This window comes from Urocitellus parryii, chromosome 11, assembly GCF_045843805.1.
Source record: "Urocitellus parryii isolate mUroPar1 chromosome 11, mUroPar1.hap1, whole genome shotgun sequence".
In the NCBI taxonomy this organism is placed as follows: domain Eukaryota; kingdom Metazoa; phylum Chordata; class Mammalia; order Rodentia; family Sciuridae; genus Urocitellus; species Urocitellus parryii.
Window position 1 is genome coordinate 55,254,773 of NC_135541.1, and position 22,516 is coordinate 55,277,288.

The 22,516-nt window shown below is 33.4% G+C and overlaps 1 protein-coding gene across 1 annotated transcript in view; it reads right to left on the reverse strand.

Annotated features, from left to right (window-relative positions):
- The window catches only part of Lrriq3 (leucine rich repeats and IQ motif containing 3), a 150,469-nt gene that overhangs the window by 92,424 nt on the left and 35,529 nt on the right, over positions 1 to 22,516 (reverse strand). Inside the window, exon 4 of the mRNA XM_026410275.2 lies at positions 11,372 to 11,505. Coding sequence (XP_026266060.2) covers positions 11,372 to 11,505 — 134 coding nt within the window. The remainder of the gene's footprint in view (positions 1 to 11,371; positions 11,506 to 22,516) is intronic.

Genomic DNA, 22,516 nt, shown 5'->3' on the forward strand with positions numbered 1-22,516 from the left:
CTATGCCCTGCTGTGTAAGCCAGGTATGTGTGGCCCCCACACCCCCTCTTCTCAAAGGAATTTCTGCTTTTATATCTTTGAGTCTGAGATAGGTGTGAGCTTACCAATTCTGGAGATTCCTTCAAGCCTCTTTCTTATTGTCTCTTACTAAATTATTTAGCATTTATCTAGAAGCTGTAATGTCTTTAACAACCTCACATTCTTTAGCCATGATTTTATTAGGAGTTTTCTGGCCAACCTGCAAGTTTTACAAATCTTTCTGCTTTGTTTTGTTTTCCATTAGTATAATAAACTTGGCTAAAATCCACCACCTATGTCACTCTTTGAAGGCTGTGCTGCATTTAAATTTCTCCTGCCAGATTAATTAATCCATTACCTTTAAATTCAGTTTCACAGAAAGTCTAAGGACATGGAAATATTTAGACAACTTCTTTGCAGAACATAATGCAAATGGCCTTTAGTCCAATTTCCAATAGAGTCCTCTTCTCTGCTGAAACCTCCTAAGCACAGTTTTTACTATCTACAGTCCTATCAGCATTCTGGTCTCCTGAGCTCTCACCAATCTCTCATTAAGCTCTACTTACAATGATCTAAAATGTTTCCAGCTTGCATATCTAATTGTTTTTTCAAAATCTTTCCCCCTAATTTCAGAAATCTTCTGAACCATATGGTCAGGTTAGTTACAGCTATGACCACTCTTCTTAGTACCAATTTCTATTTTAGTTGGCTTTGTTTTGCTGTGACCAAAAGACCTAAGGAGGACAACTTAGAAGATAAATGTTTATTTTGGCCCACATTTTCAGAGTTTTAGTCCACAGACAGCTAACTCAATAACTCTGGATCCAAGATAAGACAAAACATAATGGTAAAAGGGCATGGCAGAGGAAAGCAACTCAGGACATGGCTATCAGAAAATAGAGAGACAAAAAGAGCACTCCACTTACCAGGGACAAAATATAAACCCCGAAAAGCACACCCCCAAATACCTACTTCCTCCAGCTATACCCTAATTGCCCAGAGTTAGTGCCCAGTTAATTAATATATCAGTTGATTAATCCACTTATTAGGTTACACCTCTGAAAATTCTTGCATTGTCTCACACATCAGCTTCTGGGGAACATTTCATATCTAAACCTTTTAACACCTAGGTTATAGGTTTCCAAGATCTGCAAAGTACCTACAAGCATCCATCTGCTTTCTATTTCTAAATTTTTTTTATCTCTTTATCTTTGTCCTTTTCTTGTCCTCCATCTTTCTATGTTGTTGTTCTTGGATTTGGGGGGATTTTTTGCTTGTTTTTTTTTTTTTTGGTGGGGGTGTTGCTATCTCTTTAGTGGTGATTTGAGAATGAGTACAGACCAACCTGAATTTCCAACATAATATTATTTTTCAAATGAAAAAAATTTCCTACAGTTTTGATAAGGAATACGTTGTAATTACAGATCAACTGGGAAAAATTTATATAATTTACTACATTAATGTCATTTAATTAATTCATTTTACTATATTAATTCATGTACTACTACAAAAGTAATATATCCTATATTCATTGTGGTTTTGCTATATCAGGAAAGCTTGATAGTTATTTTAAAAAAAGAAATTCATATCTTTCCTAACATGTGTCCTAACTTATGGTATATGGTGTCCAAAAGTGTGATGCTTATATATTCTTTTAGAACCCACTATGGGGTGCATAGCTGATTGACTTCTGCCCAGCTACTGCTACTTTGAAACTACCACTATGTTTGCACCAATGCTTTTCCCAACCAATGACTGAGCACATCAAAAGTAATCATGCTGACCCATTTATGCCTGATACTGAATTTCTCCAAAGTACAAATTTGTGTAGGAATTCCCAATTGGCTTGGTTAAGATTTTTTTTGAATTATGTCACTCTCTGAGGCTCTTTCTGTCCAATCCTTTTTTCTCTTTGCCTTCATAAATATCAGATTCATATGATACCAAAGACTCTCCCTGCCTATTCCTGTACTTTCCCTTTGGTTCATCAAAGGCATTTATTTCCTCAATATATCATTTGCACATCTAATCTTGTTTTCCTACATCTCAAAGATTAAATCAACAAATGGTGTTTTTCATATATTATCAAAAGTAACTTCTCATTCTCTAATTGTCAATTTTAATGTTTATGTAAATAGCATTTTAATGGAATTTATTTTTCCACTAAGACTTTCATACCCTACACACAGAATCATGACATTGGTAAGTAATTAAAGTTTTATTTCTTCCTTTCTAATCCTTTGGCTATGTTTTTATTTTTCACACTTAGTTATATTCTTCTCCATCACAATGTTAAGAGAGAGTATTAATAGTTGACATATGTGTTTGTTTCCTGATCTCAGGGAGAACAATTTCAATGTTTCATCTCTAAGTGTTAATAAACATACTAGAAGATATCTAATATTTAATTTTAAATTATTTTAAATTCTATTTGCTAAATTTTATCTTAATCTTAAAAAGGTCTTAAATCTTATCAATTGATTTGTTGTACAAACAGTGAAATAATTAGATACATATAGATCTCAATTTAGAAGATACTATGTTCATGAAAGTCCTTATATATACCAAAACTATTCATCATTTTATATAGTTTGGCAGTATTTTTATTTATTTATTTACTTTAATTAGATATATACAACAGCAGAATGCATTTTGATTCATTGTACACAATTGCAGCACCACTTTACGTTTCTAGGGTTGTACATAATGTAGCATCACACCATATGTGCAGTCATACATGTACCCAGGGTAATGATGTCCATCTCATTCCACCATCTTTCCTGCCCCCATAAACCTCACCCTCCCTCCCTCCCCTTTGCCCAATCAAATTTCCTCCATTTTTTCATGCCTCCCCCATCCTCCCCAGTTATGGATCAGCATCCACTTATCAGAAAGAACATTCAGCCTTTGGTTTATTGGGATTGGCTTACTTCACTTAGCATTATATTCTACAGCTCCATTCATTTACCTGCAAATGCCATAATTTTATTCTCTCTTAATGCTGTGTAACATTCTATTGTGTATGTATACCACAGTATTTATCCATTCATCTATTGAAGGGCATCTAGCTTGATTCCACAGTTTAGCTGTTGTGAACTGAGCTGCTATGAACATTGACATGACTGTGTTACTATAGTATGCTGATTTCAGGTCCTTTGGGTTTGGACCAAGTAGTGGGATAGCTGGGTCAAATGATGGTTCCATTCCAAGTTTTCTAAGGAATCTCCATACTGCTTTTCAGATTGGTTGCATCAATTTGTAGTCCCACCAGTAATGTATGAGTGTGCTATTTCCACCACATCTTTGCAAACATTTATTGCTGTATGTATTCTTGATAGCTGCCATTCTGACTGGTGTGAGATAAAATCTTAGAGTAGTTTTGATTTGCATTTCTCTAATTACTAGAGATGTTGAACATTTTTCATATATTTGTTCTACTGAGAAGTGTCTGTTCAGATCCTTAGCCCATTTATTGATTGGGTTGTTTGTTTTCCCTCTAAAAACTGGAATAAGACAGGGATGCCCTCTTTCATCACTTCTATTCAACATAGTCCTTGAAACTATAGCCAGAGCAATTAGATGAAAGAAATTAAAGAGACATGGGTAGGAAAAGAAGAACTCAAAGTATCATTATTTGATGATGCCATGATTCTATACTTAGAGGATCCAAAAAACTCCACCAGAAAACTTCTAGAGTTAATTAACAAACTCAGCAAAGTAACAGGATATAAAATCAATACGAATAAATCTATTGCATTTCTTTACATCAGTGATGAATCCTCTGAAAGAGAAATTTAAAAAACTACCCCATGCACGATAACCTTAAAAAGAATACTTGGGAATCAACTTAACAAAAAAGGTGAAAGACCTCTACAATGAAAACTACAGAACACTAAAGAAACAAATTGAAGAACACCTTAGAAATGAAAAGATCTCCCATGCTCTTGGATAGGAAAAATTAATATTGTCAAAATGGCCATACTACCCAAAGTGCTATACAGTTTCAATGTGATTCCAATTAAAATCCCAATGTCATTCCTTATAGAAACAGAAAAAGTAATCATAAAATTCATTTGGAAAAATAACAGACCCAGAATAGCTAAAGCAATCCTTAGCAAGAAAAGTGAAGCAAGAAGCATTATAATACCAAACCTTAAACTATACTACAAAACTACAGTAACAAAAATAGCATAGTATTGGCACCAAAATAGACAAGTAGATCAATGGTATAGAATAGAAGACACAGAGATGAACCCACATAAATACAGTTATCTCATACTAATAAAAGGTGCCAAAAACATACAGTGGAGAAAAGATAGACTTTTCAACAAATGGTGCTGGGAGAACTGGGAATCCATATGTAGCAAAATGAAAATAAACCCTTATCTCTCACTATGGACAAAACTCAACTCAAAGTGGATCAAGGACCTAAGAATAAGTCTAGAGATCCTGCGCCTAATAGAGGAAAAAGTAGGTCCAAATCTTCATCATGTCGGATTAGGCCCCAATTTCCTTAACAAGACTCCTAAAGTGCAAGAAATAAAATTATGTATATTACTTTTTGCTATTATCTGGAGATTGAAGGAAAAATTCATTTCCAACCTTTTTCAGGTTGTTAGCAGAATCCTGTTATTTGTGCAGGGCCAGGCCAAGGTTCCTGTTTTCTTGTTGGCTATTTGTAGTGAGTCACCCCCAGCTTGTAAACATCACACTCAAATCTTTCTTCCTACATGATCAGAAAAGCAGCAGCAAGCCAAATTCCTTTTGTAATTCAAGTGTAATTCTGATGTTCTGTTCTATCAATGCCAGTAAAACCCTGTGTTTTAAGATCTCACATGCATAGGTTAGAACCATTCAGTTATTCCACTTTAAGCTGAACTGATTAATAAGTAGCTTCAAAACTTCATTTTGCCTTCATCAAAATATAATTATGGGAGAAACACCTGGAAGTAAAGGTCATGTGGATCACCTTGGAATTCTGCCTAGCCCATGTGAAAGATGATCAAATATCAATTACACAAAAATTCACAGAGCTTGCACAAGTTTGAGTTAACATCCTAATGAGTAAACTGAAGAAAACTCGTGGTAGTTCTTTTTTTCTTCCGTTTTAGTCTATTAATGTGATTTCTAATATTAAATTAACCTTGTGTTTTTGGAATAAACATTGTTGATAGGGTGTTATTCTTTCTTACATATCACTGAATCTGATTTTCTAATGTTATTCAAGATTTTTACATCTATGTGCATGAGAAGTTTCTTTCTTGAAATGTTCTTATCAGGTTTTGATATCCACAGTCTGCTGAGCTCTCAAAATGAAAAAATAAATAAACAACTTTGAAAGTATTTTCGTTTGTTCTCTAGAAAATTTATGCATGAATATATGATGGTGCTATATCTTCCTTATCCATAGAGAATAATTTACTATTAAAGTTATTGAGGACTTATGTCTCCTTGTAGATTTGATTTCAATGACAGATTCAATTTCTTTAATATATATCCAGTATAATTCAGCATTTTCCTTTCTTCTTTTGTCAACTTGAAAATTGTGTTCCTTCAAAAAATTTGTCCAATTCATAAAAATTATTAAATTATTGGCTATAAAGTTGTTCATTATATTACCTTTACTATATGTAAAACTTGCAATAATATCATTTTTTTCTTTTCTTCTTTTTGGTGGGGGGATACTAGGGATTGAACTCAGGGGCACTCAACTACTGAGCCACATCTCCAGCCCAACCCTATTTCATATTTATTTAGTGACAGAGTCTCACAGAGTTTCTTAGAGCCTCACTGTTGCTGAGGCTGCCTTCAAATTTGAGTTCCTCTTGTCTCAGCCTTCCAAGCCGCTGGCATTACATGCATGCACAACCATGACCAACCATTTTTGTCTTGGTAATATGTATTTTATTATTTATTCTTTATTTTGGTAATATGTATTTTTTTCTTCTCTCTCTTCTCAATTTCTTGCCTTTTGATAAAAACTAATTCCAGTTTTATTGATTTTTATGTACATTTTCTCATGCTCAATGCATATTTGTATTCTATTTTACGAATTTCTTCTAGCATTTTTCTTATAAGCTTTTTATAATTATACCTGAGCATTATTTCTGTTTTTTTTTTCTCTTCACAAGACAGATATTTAATCAATAATATGCTCCTTTTTTTCAAATACACACTTAGTGCTGCTGGGCAGTAAATATGATTATTTTGTCATTTGCTTTCAGATATTTTGTGGTAGAAATGCTAGACATTGTTCAATTCCCATTCTCCCTTTTAGCTTTAGTAATAGAAGTCAAATTTCAACATGTGACAAAATAGCCAGTCAAAAGACCATATTTCTAGCAACCCTTGCTGCCAGTGTACCTAGATGACTAAATTCTGGCAAAGAAAATGTAGGAAAAAAGAAATATAGTATTCCTACTAAGGCTTACTATAGTTGCTGTTTTAGTAAAGTGACAAGTTCTTTCTGAGTTTTCCAAATGCAAAATGATTTGAACTGGGCGGCCATTTTGGACCACAAGTGTGTTTGGGATAGAAGACAAAACATAGAAAGATAAAGTAGGAAATTAAAGGAAGCTTGGGTTCCTATGTTTGTGCAGTCACAGGCTTAGACTTCTTGAAGTATGGACTCTTCTGTTGTAAAAAGAAAACTTCAGCCTGGCTTAAACCACAGGCTGGGGAATCTCTGTTACATAAAACCAAATCAAATAAATAACTAAAACAAACAAACATATTGTTTCTTCTTCTAGAAAGAAATTTTATCACATTCAGGAAGTTATAATAGTGATAATTTTAAGTTTCCTTGTTCCTAATCTAAATATAATCATATATTGTTTTCTTCCTGTATTCTGATGCATGTACAAACATATTTAGTCATATTTATTTGGAAATACAGTCTAAAATATCTTCAGCATTATAACTAATAAACTCTGAACTGTGCTAAAGTATTCTTTATTAAATTCCAATGTTCAATGGACTCCTATTTTAATATTACTGATTAAAAGAAATTCACTATGATATCATTCAGATAAACATAATTAGCAATTTTTCTTGGAAAATGAGATGAAATCTATCTTCCTGCCATTTACATCCATTATCACTGATTTTTTTTAACCTACATTCACTATCACTAATTTTTTCTTTGTTTAATATACAAGAAGTAGTCAATTATTTGAATTATACTATTTAACTTTCTTGATTCTTAAATAGCTATTTACCTAACCATTCATCTCATAATATGACTATAGAATAATTCATTACGAAAAATTATCTTTGGAAATCGAAATATGAATCAATTGGAGAAATCCATCAATATTATAAGGACACTCTGGTGTTAGCAACTATGCAGGAGGAAATTGATGGAAGCATTTAAGTATCTGAAGAGTAGAAATAAAACAAAAAAAAAAGTTAGACACTACTTGGAAAGCTTGTAGAGTTAATTTAAGGGCAGAAACTAAATAGTAAATTGCAAATCTCAGTTGGGGGGAGTTACATATTTCAACAGTATGTAAATGGAATCTCCAGTAAGGGTCTGGAGCAGTGGGACAATGAACTCCCAAAACTAAGCAGCCAAAGCTGTACCCTAGGTCGAATTTCATAACTATGGAGATGGTCCTGAAGACAGAATCCAAATTGAGCAGGAGCAGCTGCAGCAGTAGTAGCAGAGAAAGAGACAGAGAGAGAGTCGACATTAAAAAGGGGGGTAGTAAGGAAGAGAGCCATAGAAATCGGGAAGCAAATTATGATATTTTTAATATTATTCAAAAACAACAAAGAAGCAGTGTTAGAACCAAAAGTAAAAAAGCTTCTTAAAGTTCAGAAAAACTAATTTCTCATAACAAGAACAATATAATAGTATTTCTATGTAATCAAGTATAGTTGTTATAATACAGAAAAAGAAAATAACATCACTATAGACATGAAAGAAAGAAAGTGAAGCCTATCTTTAAAAAAACAAAAAAAATCTATGACCTATTATTTCAAAATGAAGTAAAAGCAAGAAAATCATATAAAACTTACAAAAGCAACATAAGCTAGAATTTAAAAAAATGAAAATAGTGATAGGACAGAAAAAGAATCAATACTTTAAAAACCCATTTTAGAAAGAATGAACTAGAAGAAGCACAATTACAAATAAAAATGAAATAAAATGCTCTAGAAAATGGATTAAAATGTGAAAGTATTTAAATTAAAATAAAACAAAATCATTAAATAACTAATATCATTTGCTAAATAAAACAAATAACTATTCAACAGAGAATTTAAATTATATATCTCCATTCTAATGACAAAAAGAATAACCTAACAAATCTCAAGTTTTATTAAATATGTATTGATAGTAGTAAATATACAATAATTCTAAATCTATTTTGTATTATGGAGTTAACATGTGAAAATACAGATAATGTTGATAATCCTAATTCTCATAGTAGAAAGAAAGTATAATGTTGAAGGAAAGTAGTTAAGAACCCTCTGTGTTGAATTAGTATTTATGGAATCAATATAAAATCATAATGTAAAAAATAATCAATTTAGATTCCGTTTGCTGAAATGGCCCAGGAACCATGACACCCCAAGAGCAATTAACACATGAACTCCCAGATGAGTTTCCAAATATCAGTCCCCACTAAAAAGACCAGAGCTCTCTGGAAATAGTTAATTTCAGGGCTTCAAAAAGTAAAAGGAGCCCAGAATTGGAATTCAAGAAATAAAACCCAATATTTACAGACTTAATTTACACAATTTCATCTCCTTGTAACTAACAACAAATGACCAACACGAAATAGTTGCTGACAATCAATAAATATCTTAAACTCTCCACCGAGTTTAAATCCTTAATGTTTTACTTATCAACAGAAAATACAAGACAAACTCAAAAACTCTGTGGACTAAATGATATAAAGTGGATTAACATAATTCTTTACATAAAAGGTGCCTGTAATAAATGTTTTTTTTCCCCATTTTCCATGTTATACTTCTTTCACAGCTCATCAACCCAATCAATAATTTCTCTATGACCTCAACATAATTGTCAACTATGTTTAGGAGGCTGCCAATTTGATTATAGTATTTTATTCTAAGAATGAAAATGTACTCCCCATAGTATATCCTATCATCCATATTAAAAACACTTCCATTCTAAAATGTAGTACCATTAATCATAATGTTAAGTTTAGTCTGTATATAATATTTCAAGTAGTTTAAGCAAAAATTTTCAAGCAGGATTAAAAAATGTTTTGAGTGTGGAAAGGCATTTCTCAAGGCTAGAAATAGATATAAGAAGACTAATCACTTGGGATCTATACTCAGAGGTCAGGGCAGCATTTTGTGTCCCCAGTTCTGGATTTCACTTTCCCGTAGATGAATTAAGAAATACTTTTCTGATTACAGCTCCCATACTCTTTTCATTTATTGATGTATTAATCAACTCCACAAACATTTTTGAGCACTCAACATGTGTCAAGTACTGTTTTTTGCTACAGATAAGGAAAACAAGTAGAAATGGAGTCTCTGCACCTCACAGAGCTTACATTATATCTGGTGATACAGATAATTACATAGACAACTGCAGCATGTATGGTAAGTGTTTGTGATAACAAAACTGTGTGATGCCACTTGTAGGATTTTAATTAGGTGAATAAAATGATCAGACATCTATTTTTGAAAGATCACTCTATGCATGCTGTGGAAAATATAATTGAAAGGGAGCAAGAAATCTAAGGAACTTATCCCTCAGAGTCAAATAATGCAGACAACACCAAATACAGCAACAACAATGATGATTAAAAAAAAAAAAAAAAAACAGCGGCTAATGAGAAAGTAATATCCACCTTTTTTAGGTGGTATATGCATTATATTCATGATCTCCATTCCCACAAGCAAACAAAGAAATAAGTACTATTAGCCCCTGCTCTTTACAATTTTACAGATGAGGGATTTTATGCTCACAGTAGTTAAGTAATGTGCTCTTAATAGAATAAAACTTTAAAGAAAGAAAGCATTTCCAACCAGTCTGTCTTGAACCACTGTGATGTATTATTATTACTGATTTCTCTCCCCACAAAACTCATTCAAACTAGTCATACATGCAGAGTTTTCAGAGATTGTTTCCAAGAAGAAAGATTTTTATCTCACTTACATTACTGAGTATCAGAAGGTGCCTTGATTATAAAAGAGAAAACTCAATCCTGGGGAATAAACTAAAGCCAATTTCATTGAATTAGATGTTTATTTCATTTAAAGTACATACTAAATTTAAATAGAACATATGCGACTGAAATAATATTTAAATAAAGATGCACCTGTCAGCAACCACCTGATCCTTTTGCATATCCTTTATTCCAATGTTTTAACATATTTCCATTTTCTGAACACATTCTTCCTTATAATTTGACCTTGGTTTGAAAAGTATATGGAATCACTCCTCAGAACTTTCAGACACTGTATTACTGTCAACTTTGCTACCTGTCCCTATACCTGTCTCTCTTAATCAGGACTATCAACAAGTATGATTTAACACATGTAGGCTGAGAAAGGAAGACATTCTACCTTACCACAGAATGCTGAATCTCATTTTGGTGAAACTTCCTAATCTTGCGTTCTCAGGAAACATTCACTGTTCTAATCTGTACCTATTTTAATTCTACTTATATACAAATCACATTTCCATCTTCTGAATATTATCATTACACAACTGAAAATAAGCTATATGAAAATGTTCATTTATTTTTCACAAGTTTGATATTTGGAAATTACACATATATTGATGACACAATATCCTACTTTACTTCTCCAAGTACAATGTGAAAAGATTCTAGCAAGAAAGATTTTCCTTTATTTGTAAAGATCAGTTCCAGAGAGGAAAGAACAACTAATTAGGGATAAAACAGATTGATGTATTAGCAGATATCTCTGCAAAATTATCTTTAGATTTATACAAAACTTAAAATCCTCATACATATTTTAATGTTTATATTTTTATTATATTACAGTATATAGTTCATGACTTCTATTTCTATTATATCTCATTACATTACAGAATTTCAATATGGTTTTGATTTATACTTTTAAGTGTAAAGTTTAAACACTATCAGAATTATTCAAACAATGCTTATAAAAAAGTATTGATTAGTTACTTTATAGTTTATTTAAACAAAAAATAAAGTATCAAAATTTGATAATTATAAATATTCTAATACATCACTACAAAGTCTTATTTTCTTTAACTTAGGTCAAATGGTGTATAAATATCATTTTAAGGAGAGAGAATACAAAAATGTGAATTATTAGAGAATTTTTATCACTAATTTTCTAATTATTTGAATATTCAAATAGGAAAGAAAATAAAACATACCTTAATTTTTTTCTAATTAAAAAGCCACGTATCCATCTTTGAACAATCAAAACTGGTGAATTATGAGCCAGAATTTTATTAATACTTGAAATAACATATTTAATATTATTAAGCTCATCCTCATAGGTGGTTCCCTGTATAAAGAAAAGAATTCAATAATTTTATCTTTCATAAAACTTTTTCCAGAAGGTATTTTATACTTGGTAATCTAGTGATATAAATAAACCCATAAAATATTCATAGGTATCTTATAGGCATAATATTTAAAAAGTAATTTTTAAAGACCATGTAGTTTTATTCAACCATAAAGAAAAATAAAATTATGGCATTTGCAGAAAATAAATGGAACTAGAGACCATCAATAAGTCAAACTCAGAAGGTTAAGGTCCTGTGTATTTTCTTTCATAAGTGGAAACTAGAGAGGAAAAGGGAAAATAACAGTGGGAGTGGATCTCCTAAAAATGAAAGAGAGATCAGTAGAGGAAAGGGATTAAGGGGCAAGAGGTAGGGAGGGAGGAGACAAATGCTGGAGTGTGATATGGGTCAAATTATATTGTTATATTGTGTGCATGTACGAATACATAACAATAAATCCCATCAATATGTACAAATACAAAGCACCAAAAAATAATAAAAAATTCATATTTTAATTTAAAAAGTATCAAAAATTAGAAGCATCAAATAATTTCAATGCTGTGTACAGCATGCAAGATTCTTGATAAGTTTCTTCATTCAAGATTTTTCTTTCAATGTGCTAACATAGGTAAAAGTTTGACTATAGTCACCTTATTTTCTGAAAAATAGTGTTATAAACTGTGTCCAATGAAACTCTTAGTTTGTGAATCACCATAAAGAAAACTAATATGTGTTGAATTCATACAAGAATTTATAGTAGTTAAAATTTTTGTTATACTTAACTAGGATGTTAGATGCTTTTTTTTTGGAACATAGCACACTCCTTTGAGAAAGATATCCTATATAACTTTTAAAATTTTGTCCTAATTACTTATACATGATAGTAGAATGCATTTTGACATACTGTACACAAATGAAGCACAACTTCCCATTCCTATGGATGTACATTTTTCAGAGTCACACCAATAGTGTAATCATACATGTATACAGGGTAATAACGTTACTCTCATTCCACCATTCTTCCCATCCTTGAGCTCCTCCCCTCCCCTCACTCCTCTGTGCACAATCCAAAGTTCCTTCATTCTTCCCTACCACAACTTCCAATATGGATGGATCAGCATCCAATAATCGAGAAAACATTCAGACTTCGTTTTTGGGATTGGCTTATTTCACTTAGCATGGTATCCTCTAGTTCCTTCCATTTTCCTGCAAAAGTCATAATTTCATCCTTCTTTAACCTTAGTAATATCCAGTATGTACATGTACCACATTTTATCCATTCATCTCTTGAAGGGTATCTAGATTGGTACCATAGTTGAGCTATTATGAATTGAGCTGCTATAAACATTGTTGTGGCTGGTCCACTATAGCATGCTGATTTTAAGTCATTTGGATATATGCCAAGGAGTGGGATAACTAGCTCAAATGTTGGTTCCATTCCAAGTCTTCTGAGGAATCTCCATACTGCTTTCCATGGTGTTTACGCAATTTGCAGTCTCACCAGAAATGTATAAGTGAACCTTTTTACCCACATGCTCACCAACACTTATTGTTGCTTGTAACCTTGATATTTCCCACCCTGATTAGAGTGAGATGAAATCTTACAGTAGTTTTAATTTGCATTTCTCTAATTGCTAGATATGAAAATGTTGAACAATCAATTGTATTTCTTCTTCTATGAAGTGTCTGTTCAGTTCCTTAGTCCATTTATTAATTGGGATACTTGTTTCTCTTGGTGTTAAGTTATTGAGTTCTTTATATATCCTGGAGATTAGTGCACTATCTGAGGTGCAGGTGCAAAAATTTTTCTCCCATTCTGTAGGCTCTCTCTTCTGTTGGGGTTTTTAGCTTCTTCTATCGACTCCATCCCGCAGAGAGGCTTAGGAGAGCATGCCACAACCCGGATGGATCAAGAAAGGTGAGGGTCGGCCAGCCGCCCACCCAGCCCTCCCCACTGGAGGACAATCAGATGTACTGGGAGACTAGTCAATGCAGGATCTCATTTATTGAGGAAACACACACAACATACATAAGGAGTAAAAACCAATCATTTTAAAACACAGAAAAGCCGGAACCAATCAACATAAAGATCAAATCAGCAGAAGGAATCCACATGTATACCCATACCATAGTTTCTAATGAATAGCACGAGCTGTGTACGAGCATGGAATTGAAGTAAGCCAATCACGGAGGTTTCAAAACAACTTCAGCGTCCTCCTACTGGCATTTAGCCAGGCACCATCTTAGTTTTCAGCCCCACACTCTTCATGTTATTGTTTCCTTTGTTCTTAGTAAACTTTTTAGTTTGAATCCATACCATTTATTAATTCTTACTTTTACCTCTTGCATGTAAGAAGTCTTGTAAAGGAAGTCAATCCCTAAGCCAACATGGTAAGGATTTAATCCTACTTTCTCTTCCATTAGGCACAAGGTCTCTGCTCTAATTCCTAGGTTCTTGATCCACTTTGAGTTGAGTTTTGTACAGGAAAAGAGAGAGAATTCATTTTGCTACATTTGGTTGAATATGCTATCTTTTCTCTAATTTATTTTTTGGTGCCTTTGTCTAGTATGAGATAACTGTATGTATGTGGGTTGTCTCTGTGTCTTATATTTTGTACCATTGGTCTACATGTCTATTTGGTGCCAATACCATGCCTTTTTTGTTACCATTGCTCTCTAGTATAGTTTAATATCTGGTACTGTGTTGCCTCCTGCTTCACTCCTCTTGCTAAGGATTGTTTTGACTATTCTGGGTCTCATATTGTTCCAAATGAATTTCATGATTGCTTTTTCTATTTCTATGAAGAATGTCATTGGGATTTCAATAGAAATTGCACTAAATCTGCATAAAACTTTTGGTAGTATCGCCATTTTGACAATATTAATTCTTCCTATCCAAGAGCATGGGAGGTCTTTCCATCTTGTAAGGTCTTCTTCAATTTCTTTCTTTAGTGTTTTGTAGTTTTCATTGCAGAGGTCTATTACCTCACTTGTTGAGGCTATTGTGAATGGGGTAATATTCCTAATTTCTCTTTCAGGGGATCATCAGTGATGTATAGAAATGCATTTGATTTGAAGGTATTGATTCCATATCATGCTAATTTGCTTAATTCATTTATGAGTTCTAGAAGTTTTCTGGTAGAATTTTTGGGGTCTTCTAGGTATAGAATCATATCATCATCAAATAGTGCTAATCTGAGTTCTTCTTTTTCTATCCATACCTCTTTAAATTTTTTTTGTCTGTATAATTGCTCTGGCTACTATTTAAAGACGTATGTTAAATAGAAGTGGTGAAAGAGGGCATCCCTATCTTGTTCCAATTTTTAGAGGGAATGCTTCCAACCTGTCTCCATTTAGAATGATGTTGGCCTGGGGCTTAGCATAGACAGCTTTTACAATGTTGAGATATGTTCCTGTTATCCCTAGTTTTTCTAGTGTTTTTGAACATGAAGGGGTGGTATGTTGTCAAATACTTTTCCTGCATCTATTGAGATGATGATATGATTCTTGTCTTTAAGTATGTAGATGTGATGCCTTACACTTATTTCCGTACATTGAATCATCCTTGCATCCCTGAAATAAACCCCACTTGATTATGATGCACTATGTTTTTACTATGTTTTCTTGTGCAATTTGCCAGAATTTTATTAAGAATTTTTGCATCTATGTTCATCAGGAATATCAGTCTGAAGTTTTCTTTCCTTGCTATGTCTTTTTCTGGTTTTGGTAGCAGGGTGAGGGTGATACTAGCTTCATAGAATGAGTTTGAAAGGGTTCCCTCTTCTCTATTTCCTGGAATAATTTGAAGACTTTGGGTGTTAATTCTTCTTTGAAGGTCAGGTAAAACTCAGCTGAGAATCCATCTGAGCCTGGGTTTTTCTTAGTAGGCTTTTGACGATGTCTTCTATTTTATTGCTTGAAATTGATCTGTTTAATTTGTGTATGTCTTCCTGATTCAGTTTAAGTAGGTAATATGTCACTAGAAATTTGTCAATATCTTTGAGATTTTCTATCTTATTTGAGTATAAATTTTCTAAATAGTTTCTAATTATCTTCTGTCTTTCAGTAGTGTCCATTATAACATTTCATTTTCATCGTGAATTTTAGTAATTTTTATCTCTTTCTCTTTGTTACTGAAGCTAAGGTTTTATCAATTTTATTTATTTTTTCAAAGAAATAACTTTCATTTTATCAATTTTTTGAATTGTTTCTATTTCATTGATTTTAGCTCTGATTTTAATTATTTCCTGTCTTCCACTGCTTTTGGTTGATTTGTTATTTTTCCAGGGCATTGAGATGTAATGTTAGGTCACTTATTTGTTAACTTTTTATTCTTTTAATAAATGAGCTCAATGCAATTAAGTTTCCTCTTAGCACTGGCTTCCCCATAGTGTCCCAGAGATTTTGATATTTTATATTAGTGTTGTAATTTACCTCTAAGTATTTTTTTTTTATTTCCTTCCTGATTTCTTCTACTACCCACTGTCATTGAATAGTGTATTATTTTGTCTCCAGGTGTTAGAGTAGCTTCTATTTTTATTTTAACGTTGATTTCTAGTTTTATTCCGTTAATGTCTGAGAGAATGCAAGGGTTTTTTTTTCTTTTTTTCTTTTTTTGTATTTGCTAAGAGTTGCTTTGTGGCATAACATATGGTCTGTTACAGATGAAAATCCATTTGCTGCCAAAAGAAAGTGTATTCAGTCATTGATGAATAAGTCTAAATTATTGATTTCATTATTTAGTTCTATAATTTCTTTGTTTAGTTTTTGTTTGGAAAATCTATCCAGTAGTGAGAGAGGTGTGTTAAAGCCACCCAGTATTATTGTGTTGTGGTCTATTTGATTCATAAAATTGAGAAAGGTTTGTTGGAGGTATATAGATGTTCCATTGTTTGGGGCATAAATATTTATGATTTCTATGTCTTGAAAATGTGTAATTCCTTTAAGCAGTATGAAATAGTCTTTTTGTCCCTTCTGATTAACTTTGGCTTGATGTCTCTTTGTTTGATATGAGTATAGAAACCCCTGCTTGTTTATGAGATCCATGTGAATGATGGTTTTCCCCATCTTTTCAGCTTCGGTCTATGGATGTCTTTGCCTATGACCTGAGTCTCTTGGAGGCAGTATATTGTTGGGTCTTATTTTTAAATCCAATCTGCCAGTCTTTTGATTGATGAGTTTAGGTCATTAACATGCAGGGTTATTATTGAGATATGGGGTTTTTCCCTGGTAATTTTGGTTTATTTTTTTAACCTGACTTAGTTTATCCTTTGATAGACCTTTCCTTTAGTGTAGTTCCTCACTTTGCTGATTATCTCTCTTTTTTCTTTTCCTCCTCACGAAATATTTTTTTGAGAACATTTTGCAGTACAAGCTTTCTAGTTGTTAATTTTTTTAACTTTTGTTTACCATGGAAGCTTTTTATTTAATATTCAAATTGGAAACTTAATTTTGCTGGATAAAAAATACTCAGTTTGCATCCATTTTCTTTCAGAGCTTGATATGTTATTCAGGACCTCCTGGCATTGAGGGTCTGGGTTAAGAAATCAACTGAAATCCAAATTGATTTCCTCATATGTAATTTGCCTTTTTTTCCTCCTGTCACAGCCTTTAAAATTCTATCCTTATTCTGTATGTTAGTCATTCTCATTATAATGTGCCTTGACGGCAATCTGCTGTAATTTGGGGTCATGTAATCTCTTGTAGTTGATTTCCCATTTCATTCTTTAGATTTGGGGAATTTTCTAATATTATGTCATTGCAAAGACTGTGCATTCCTCTGGTTTGTATCTCCACACCTTCACCTATTCCAATGAATCTTAAATTTGGTATTTTCATGTTATCCCATATTTTTTGGAAGTTCTGTGCATGGTTTCTTGTCATCTTCTCTGTACAGTCAACTTTATTTTCAAGAATATATATTTTCTCTTCATCACCTGAGGTTCTGTCTTCTAAGTGGTGTAGTCTGTTCGTGATATTTTCCATTGAATTTTTAATTTGGTTTAGTTTCCTTCATTTTGAGGATTTCTGGTTGATTCATTTTATAATATCTGCCTCGTTATTGAAGTGATCTTTCACTTCCTGTATTTTCTCTCTGATACCAACTTTATATTGAAGATTAGTCTAATCATGTACCTTCTAAACTCCTTATCTGACATTTATTCTACTGTGTTGTCTATGGATTCTATTTTCAGAACATCTAGATTTGTTTGAGGTGCTTTGTTCCCATGTTTTTTCACATTGTTTTTGTATTTTCCCATCTAGTAGTATAAATCTGAGGCAATACAGTTTCTACCCTGTACTTTTATAGTGTCCTTGCAGGGTTCCAATACATCTCCTTTAAGGGGAGAACAATATTAACACCACTCAATGCAAACAATACAGAACCTTAAACCAAATAGCTCCTATTTGCAGTTTTGTCACAATAAACAGAAATAATATGTTCAATTATTGTCTACAATATAAAGAGTAAGTTTGCTAAATGGGTTTACCATTTGAAATGATGGACAATGAGGAAACTGAAGTATTGTAAGATGTGATGTTTATGAGGGAGGAGGAGAAAAAATATAGGTAAAAATTTATAATAAGAGCAAAGGAGGAATTAATAGAGGTTGACTTTTACATGAGAGAATGAGAAACTTAAAAAATTAATAGACAAATAGGTAAGAAAAAATATATATAAATAAAAATATAAGAATATACAATGAAATTGTAACAAACTATTCAGACATCCCATTCCTCAACAAATTGATGTATGAACAATATTTGGATTCAAAGATGGTATAGATGTGAGAGAGAGGCAAAAGAGAAAAGGAAAGTCTCAATGAAAAACTGAATGATTGCTGCCGTTGGCTTTCAAATATTTTCTCAACTTCTTTTTTCTGCTGATAGGTAGGGTGGTCTGGAATTCGATGGTAGCTCCAGTCCCATGGGTGCTGGACCAGTTGGCTGGGTGAGCCAATAGCAAGATGACCTTACACCCTCTTCCAGTCTTCCCACTTAGTACAGCCGCCTCCTTCCATCCCCATGCAATTCACAACACACTTAGCTGGAGACAGCCTAGTTTTCTCCAGTTTCTCCAACCTGTGTTCTCCCCAGGGAAGCCGCCCCTCAGTCTCCAGCTTTCCACAGGCTTGTCAGGCCCAAATTGGCCCAAACAGACCCAGCTGCAATCTGAAAGACCTGGGCTTCATATTCCCCAGGCTCTTCCTTCCTGTAGCCCCAGGCTCTCAATGCTATTTCAACTTGCAGAGAGACCACCATGGATGTGCTCACAGAAGGGAGAGACCCTGCAAAGGGGCAGCCAGATAACGGCCACCAGCACACTTAGCAGGAAGACCTCAGGTACAACCAGACCTGCAAGTACCCTGATAATATATATCCAGGTCCTGGCAGGTGTCCCCAGATGAAGGCAAATTTGCCCCAATGGTGGTGGCTGCAAACCTGCAGGCCCCTTGTCCCTGGACTCCCAGACCCTGTCTGATGTCCCAAGATGGCAATGGCCACATGTAACCAAACCCAATGGAACACTGACAATGGATTTCCAGGCAGTAGTGGGCAGCAGGAGATCAGCTGGTGGTCTTTGAGCTAATAATGAAAAATTAGCAGGTAGGCAACAGGTGGCAGGTGATGGGTAGGTGAAAGGATGGTGATGGACAGGCAAGAGCTGGGCAAATGGGCAAATGATGGCTGATAGGTGGTGGTCAGCAAGCGATCTGCACTCATGACAGGCAATATGCTGGCAGATGATGGGTGATCCAATGTCCTATATCACTTTTAAGGAAGATATTTCCTACAAGTATTTAGATTTGGGATTACATGCTCACTATATCTCACTGATCACTTGATTGGTTAGTAATGAAGTCACTTTGCATTTTCAGTATAGAAGAACACATTTAAAAGATGACATTTATATTTGTCTTGTTTTAAATCACCTATCATGAAGATTACAGACCATATAATGCTTAAAATATACATTTTCTCCTCATGTACATCCAATTATCTATGGGCTGCTTGAAAAAAAAATCACAAAGCATTGTAGATTGGTGTTACTTCAGATTTATTCTAGCAAACATTCATTACTGATTAGCAAGTTATTTACTTGACCTTGGCTTGCTTCTATTTCCAACAGTAGTAAAATCCTCCTAAATGATATCCAAATTAATTCCTATTTCCTATTTTCTCCAATAATAATATGAATATGCATTATTGCTAGAGTAAATATTCCAAAGTGCAAATCTAATCATATGACACCTAAGCTTAATATATTTCTTTGACAACTGTGGAAGATCAATTCCAAATTTCTTAATTTTGTAGCAAAGGACCTTCAGGACCTAATCTTTTCCCACTCACCTCCCTTTGCCTTATATATAATAACTTCTACTCTTGTAATATCTAACTACTTACACCACTGTAAATCATTTGTTGATCAAACTTCAATGATTTTTTACACATTCCATTCCATTTTCTTGAATTACTCTCTCAACAGTTTGTCTTAATATCTTAGTTTTTTTTTTGGAGACTCAATTTCTTCCTCTAAGAAGTTATTATTGGTATTGATCTGTAAACGACATCCTTCTACAATATTATCCTGTGCGATAACTCATCTCTCCCAGTTGACACTGTTGAATTTTCACTGAATCCTATAATCCTGGAAAACAGTGAAAGCTAAGTCCTATAATCCTGGAAGACAGTGAAAGCTAAGAGATTTCCTCATCCCTTTGTTTCAGTTTAGTGCAAAAAGGCACTCTTCCTCTTATAACTGATTTGAATAATACCCATGGATTCTCCTATTCTCTACCTATGTAAGGTCTGACACAAATCTTCCAAACTCTCATTCTTTATCTTTTAATGATTAGGTGAACTATTTTGTCTCCACTGATTTATTGGAATAAAATACTTATGTGCCAAATATTGGTTACAATTCTTCCCCTTCCTAGGCCTGTGAATTCTGGTCCTCCTTCAGCCCAAGCCAATATACTGTATCTGCTTACACCCATCTTGATTATGGACTAGAATCAGAGTCAAATATTCTCTGATCTTACTCTCAGATCAAATAATTTCCCTTTATCTCAATTCCTTTCACCAAACTCTTTCCAGCCTTGCTTACTTCTCCCTTTTAAAGAAAAAAAAAAACTTTTGGCTAACCCTTAAGTCCTTTGCAGATCTTGCAGTAACAGAATTCTACTACAATAATCTCCCTCTGCCTTTGCCAAAAGTCCCTGTCCCTTACTTCTCCTCACCAAGTTCTGCTTTGTTTGTTTAACTTGACAAGTTTATGCCATAAATCAATTATTGGTTTATCTTTACCACATAACCTCAGCAAGTTCAACAAGTTTTTATTCTATGTATCTAGAGCTAAGTTTTTGTTTTATAATTGGTATTTGGTCATAAGTTAATTATTAAATCACTAAGTAATCAGCACTATTGATCTCCAATCTAGATTTGGCAATCAATTCTTATAACTCAATTTTTTTATTGAGTTGCAATTACATCACATTTTTAATGTTTCTACCTTTTTAATTTTTATTTCTCCATCTGTATAGCTTCTTACTTTTCCTCAAGCCATTTAAACAGTGTTAGAACTTAGATGCTCTTTTATTTTTTATCTCTATTTGCTAATATTTTTCAAATGATCACTTTCCAAACTACATCTTACTGCCTCACATTTGCATATTAGCCACAAATCATAATTTTCTATCAGAAATTAACTCTTAAATTACAGACCTACAAAATAAATTTCTACTTCCATTTCTCTACCTGCCTATCAAGACTGAAATAATTATTTCCCTTATTTAAATCAATATAGTATTAACTATGTAGTCATTAAAATTATTCATCTTACAACTGTTGTTAAACCCACACTCCTCTTTCTCTACCTTTCTATCCAACAAATTACTTAATTCTATCAGATTAATATCTCTTCAATCAGTCCTCTGTACTCCATATACCCTGTACCAATTTATTAAATCATTCCTTATAAGGTAGGCCCAAAGACTACTCACTAAAACCCCATCTTATGGTTTGGATGTGAGGTGTCCCCCAAAAGCTCATGTGCAAGACAATGCAAGAAACTTCAGAGAAAAAATGATTTGGTTATAAGAGCCTTAACCCAAATAGTGAACTAATCCCCTGATGGAGAGTAACTGAATGGTGACTGAAGTGGTAGGGTGTGGGTGGAGAAGGTGGCTTTGGGTTATATATTTGTACCTGGCAAGTGGGGACCTCTCTCTCTCTCTGTGCTTTATGATCACCACAAAGCTGCCTCCCTATCCACACTCTTCTGACATGATGTCCTGCTTTACCTTGAGCCCTGAGGATGGAGCCAACTGTCTATGGACTGAGACCTCTGAAACCGTGTGCTCTCAAACTTTTCCTTCTCTGCAATTGGGCTGGTCCGGTCATTTAGTCACAGCAGCAAAAAATCTGACTAAAACACTATTTTAATCCTGTTTTTGTTTCCAATATTACTTGACATGCACAAGTTTGTCCTCTGAACTCCAAGAACAATAAACCACTTTTTGTCACTTGAATTTGTCAACCCTTTCAAATGCTTTCCATGCTGCTTTCACTTGCTCAACAGTCATGCCAATACTTCAATTTGCTTAGAGATTTCTTATATTCAAAAAATTAATCTGAAGTATAAATACTTATGCTTTATTTTTCATTTTCTTTTTGATTAGAGATATAAACTTTGAAGATTTTTTTGCTAGTACTCAGGTCCATAATATTTTTTCATAATTTCTTTTAAGTATTTCTTCACCTTTGCTTGCTTTAATTTTCTCCATTATGACTTCTATTTAATTTTAATTTATTCATTCATCCATTTATTTTGCAGTAGTAGGTATTAAACCAAGGGTGTTTTTCTTTTTGTTTTTTTTTAATTGGTCATTCATAACATTACATAGTTCTTAATACTTCATATTACACGGTTTGATTCAAGTGGGTTATGAACTCCCGCTTTTACCCCGTATACAGATTGCTGTATCACATCAGTTACCCTTCCATTGA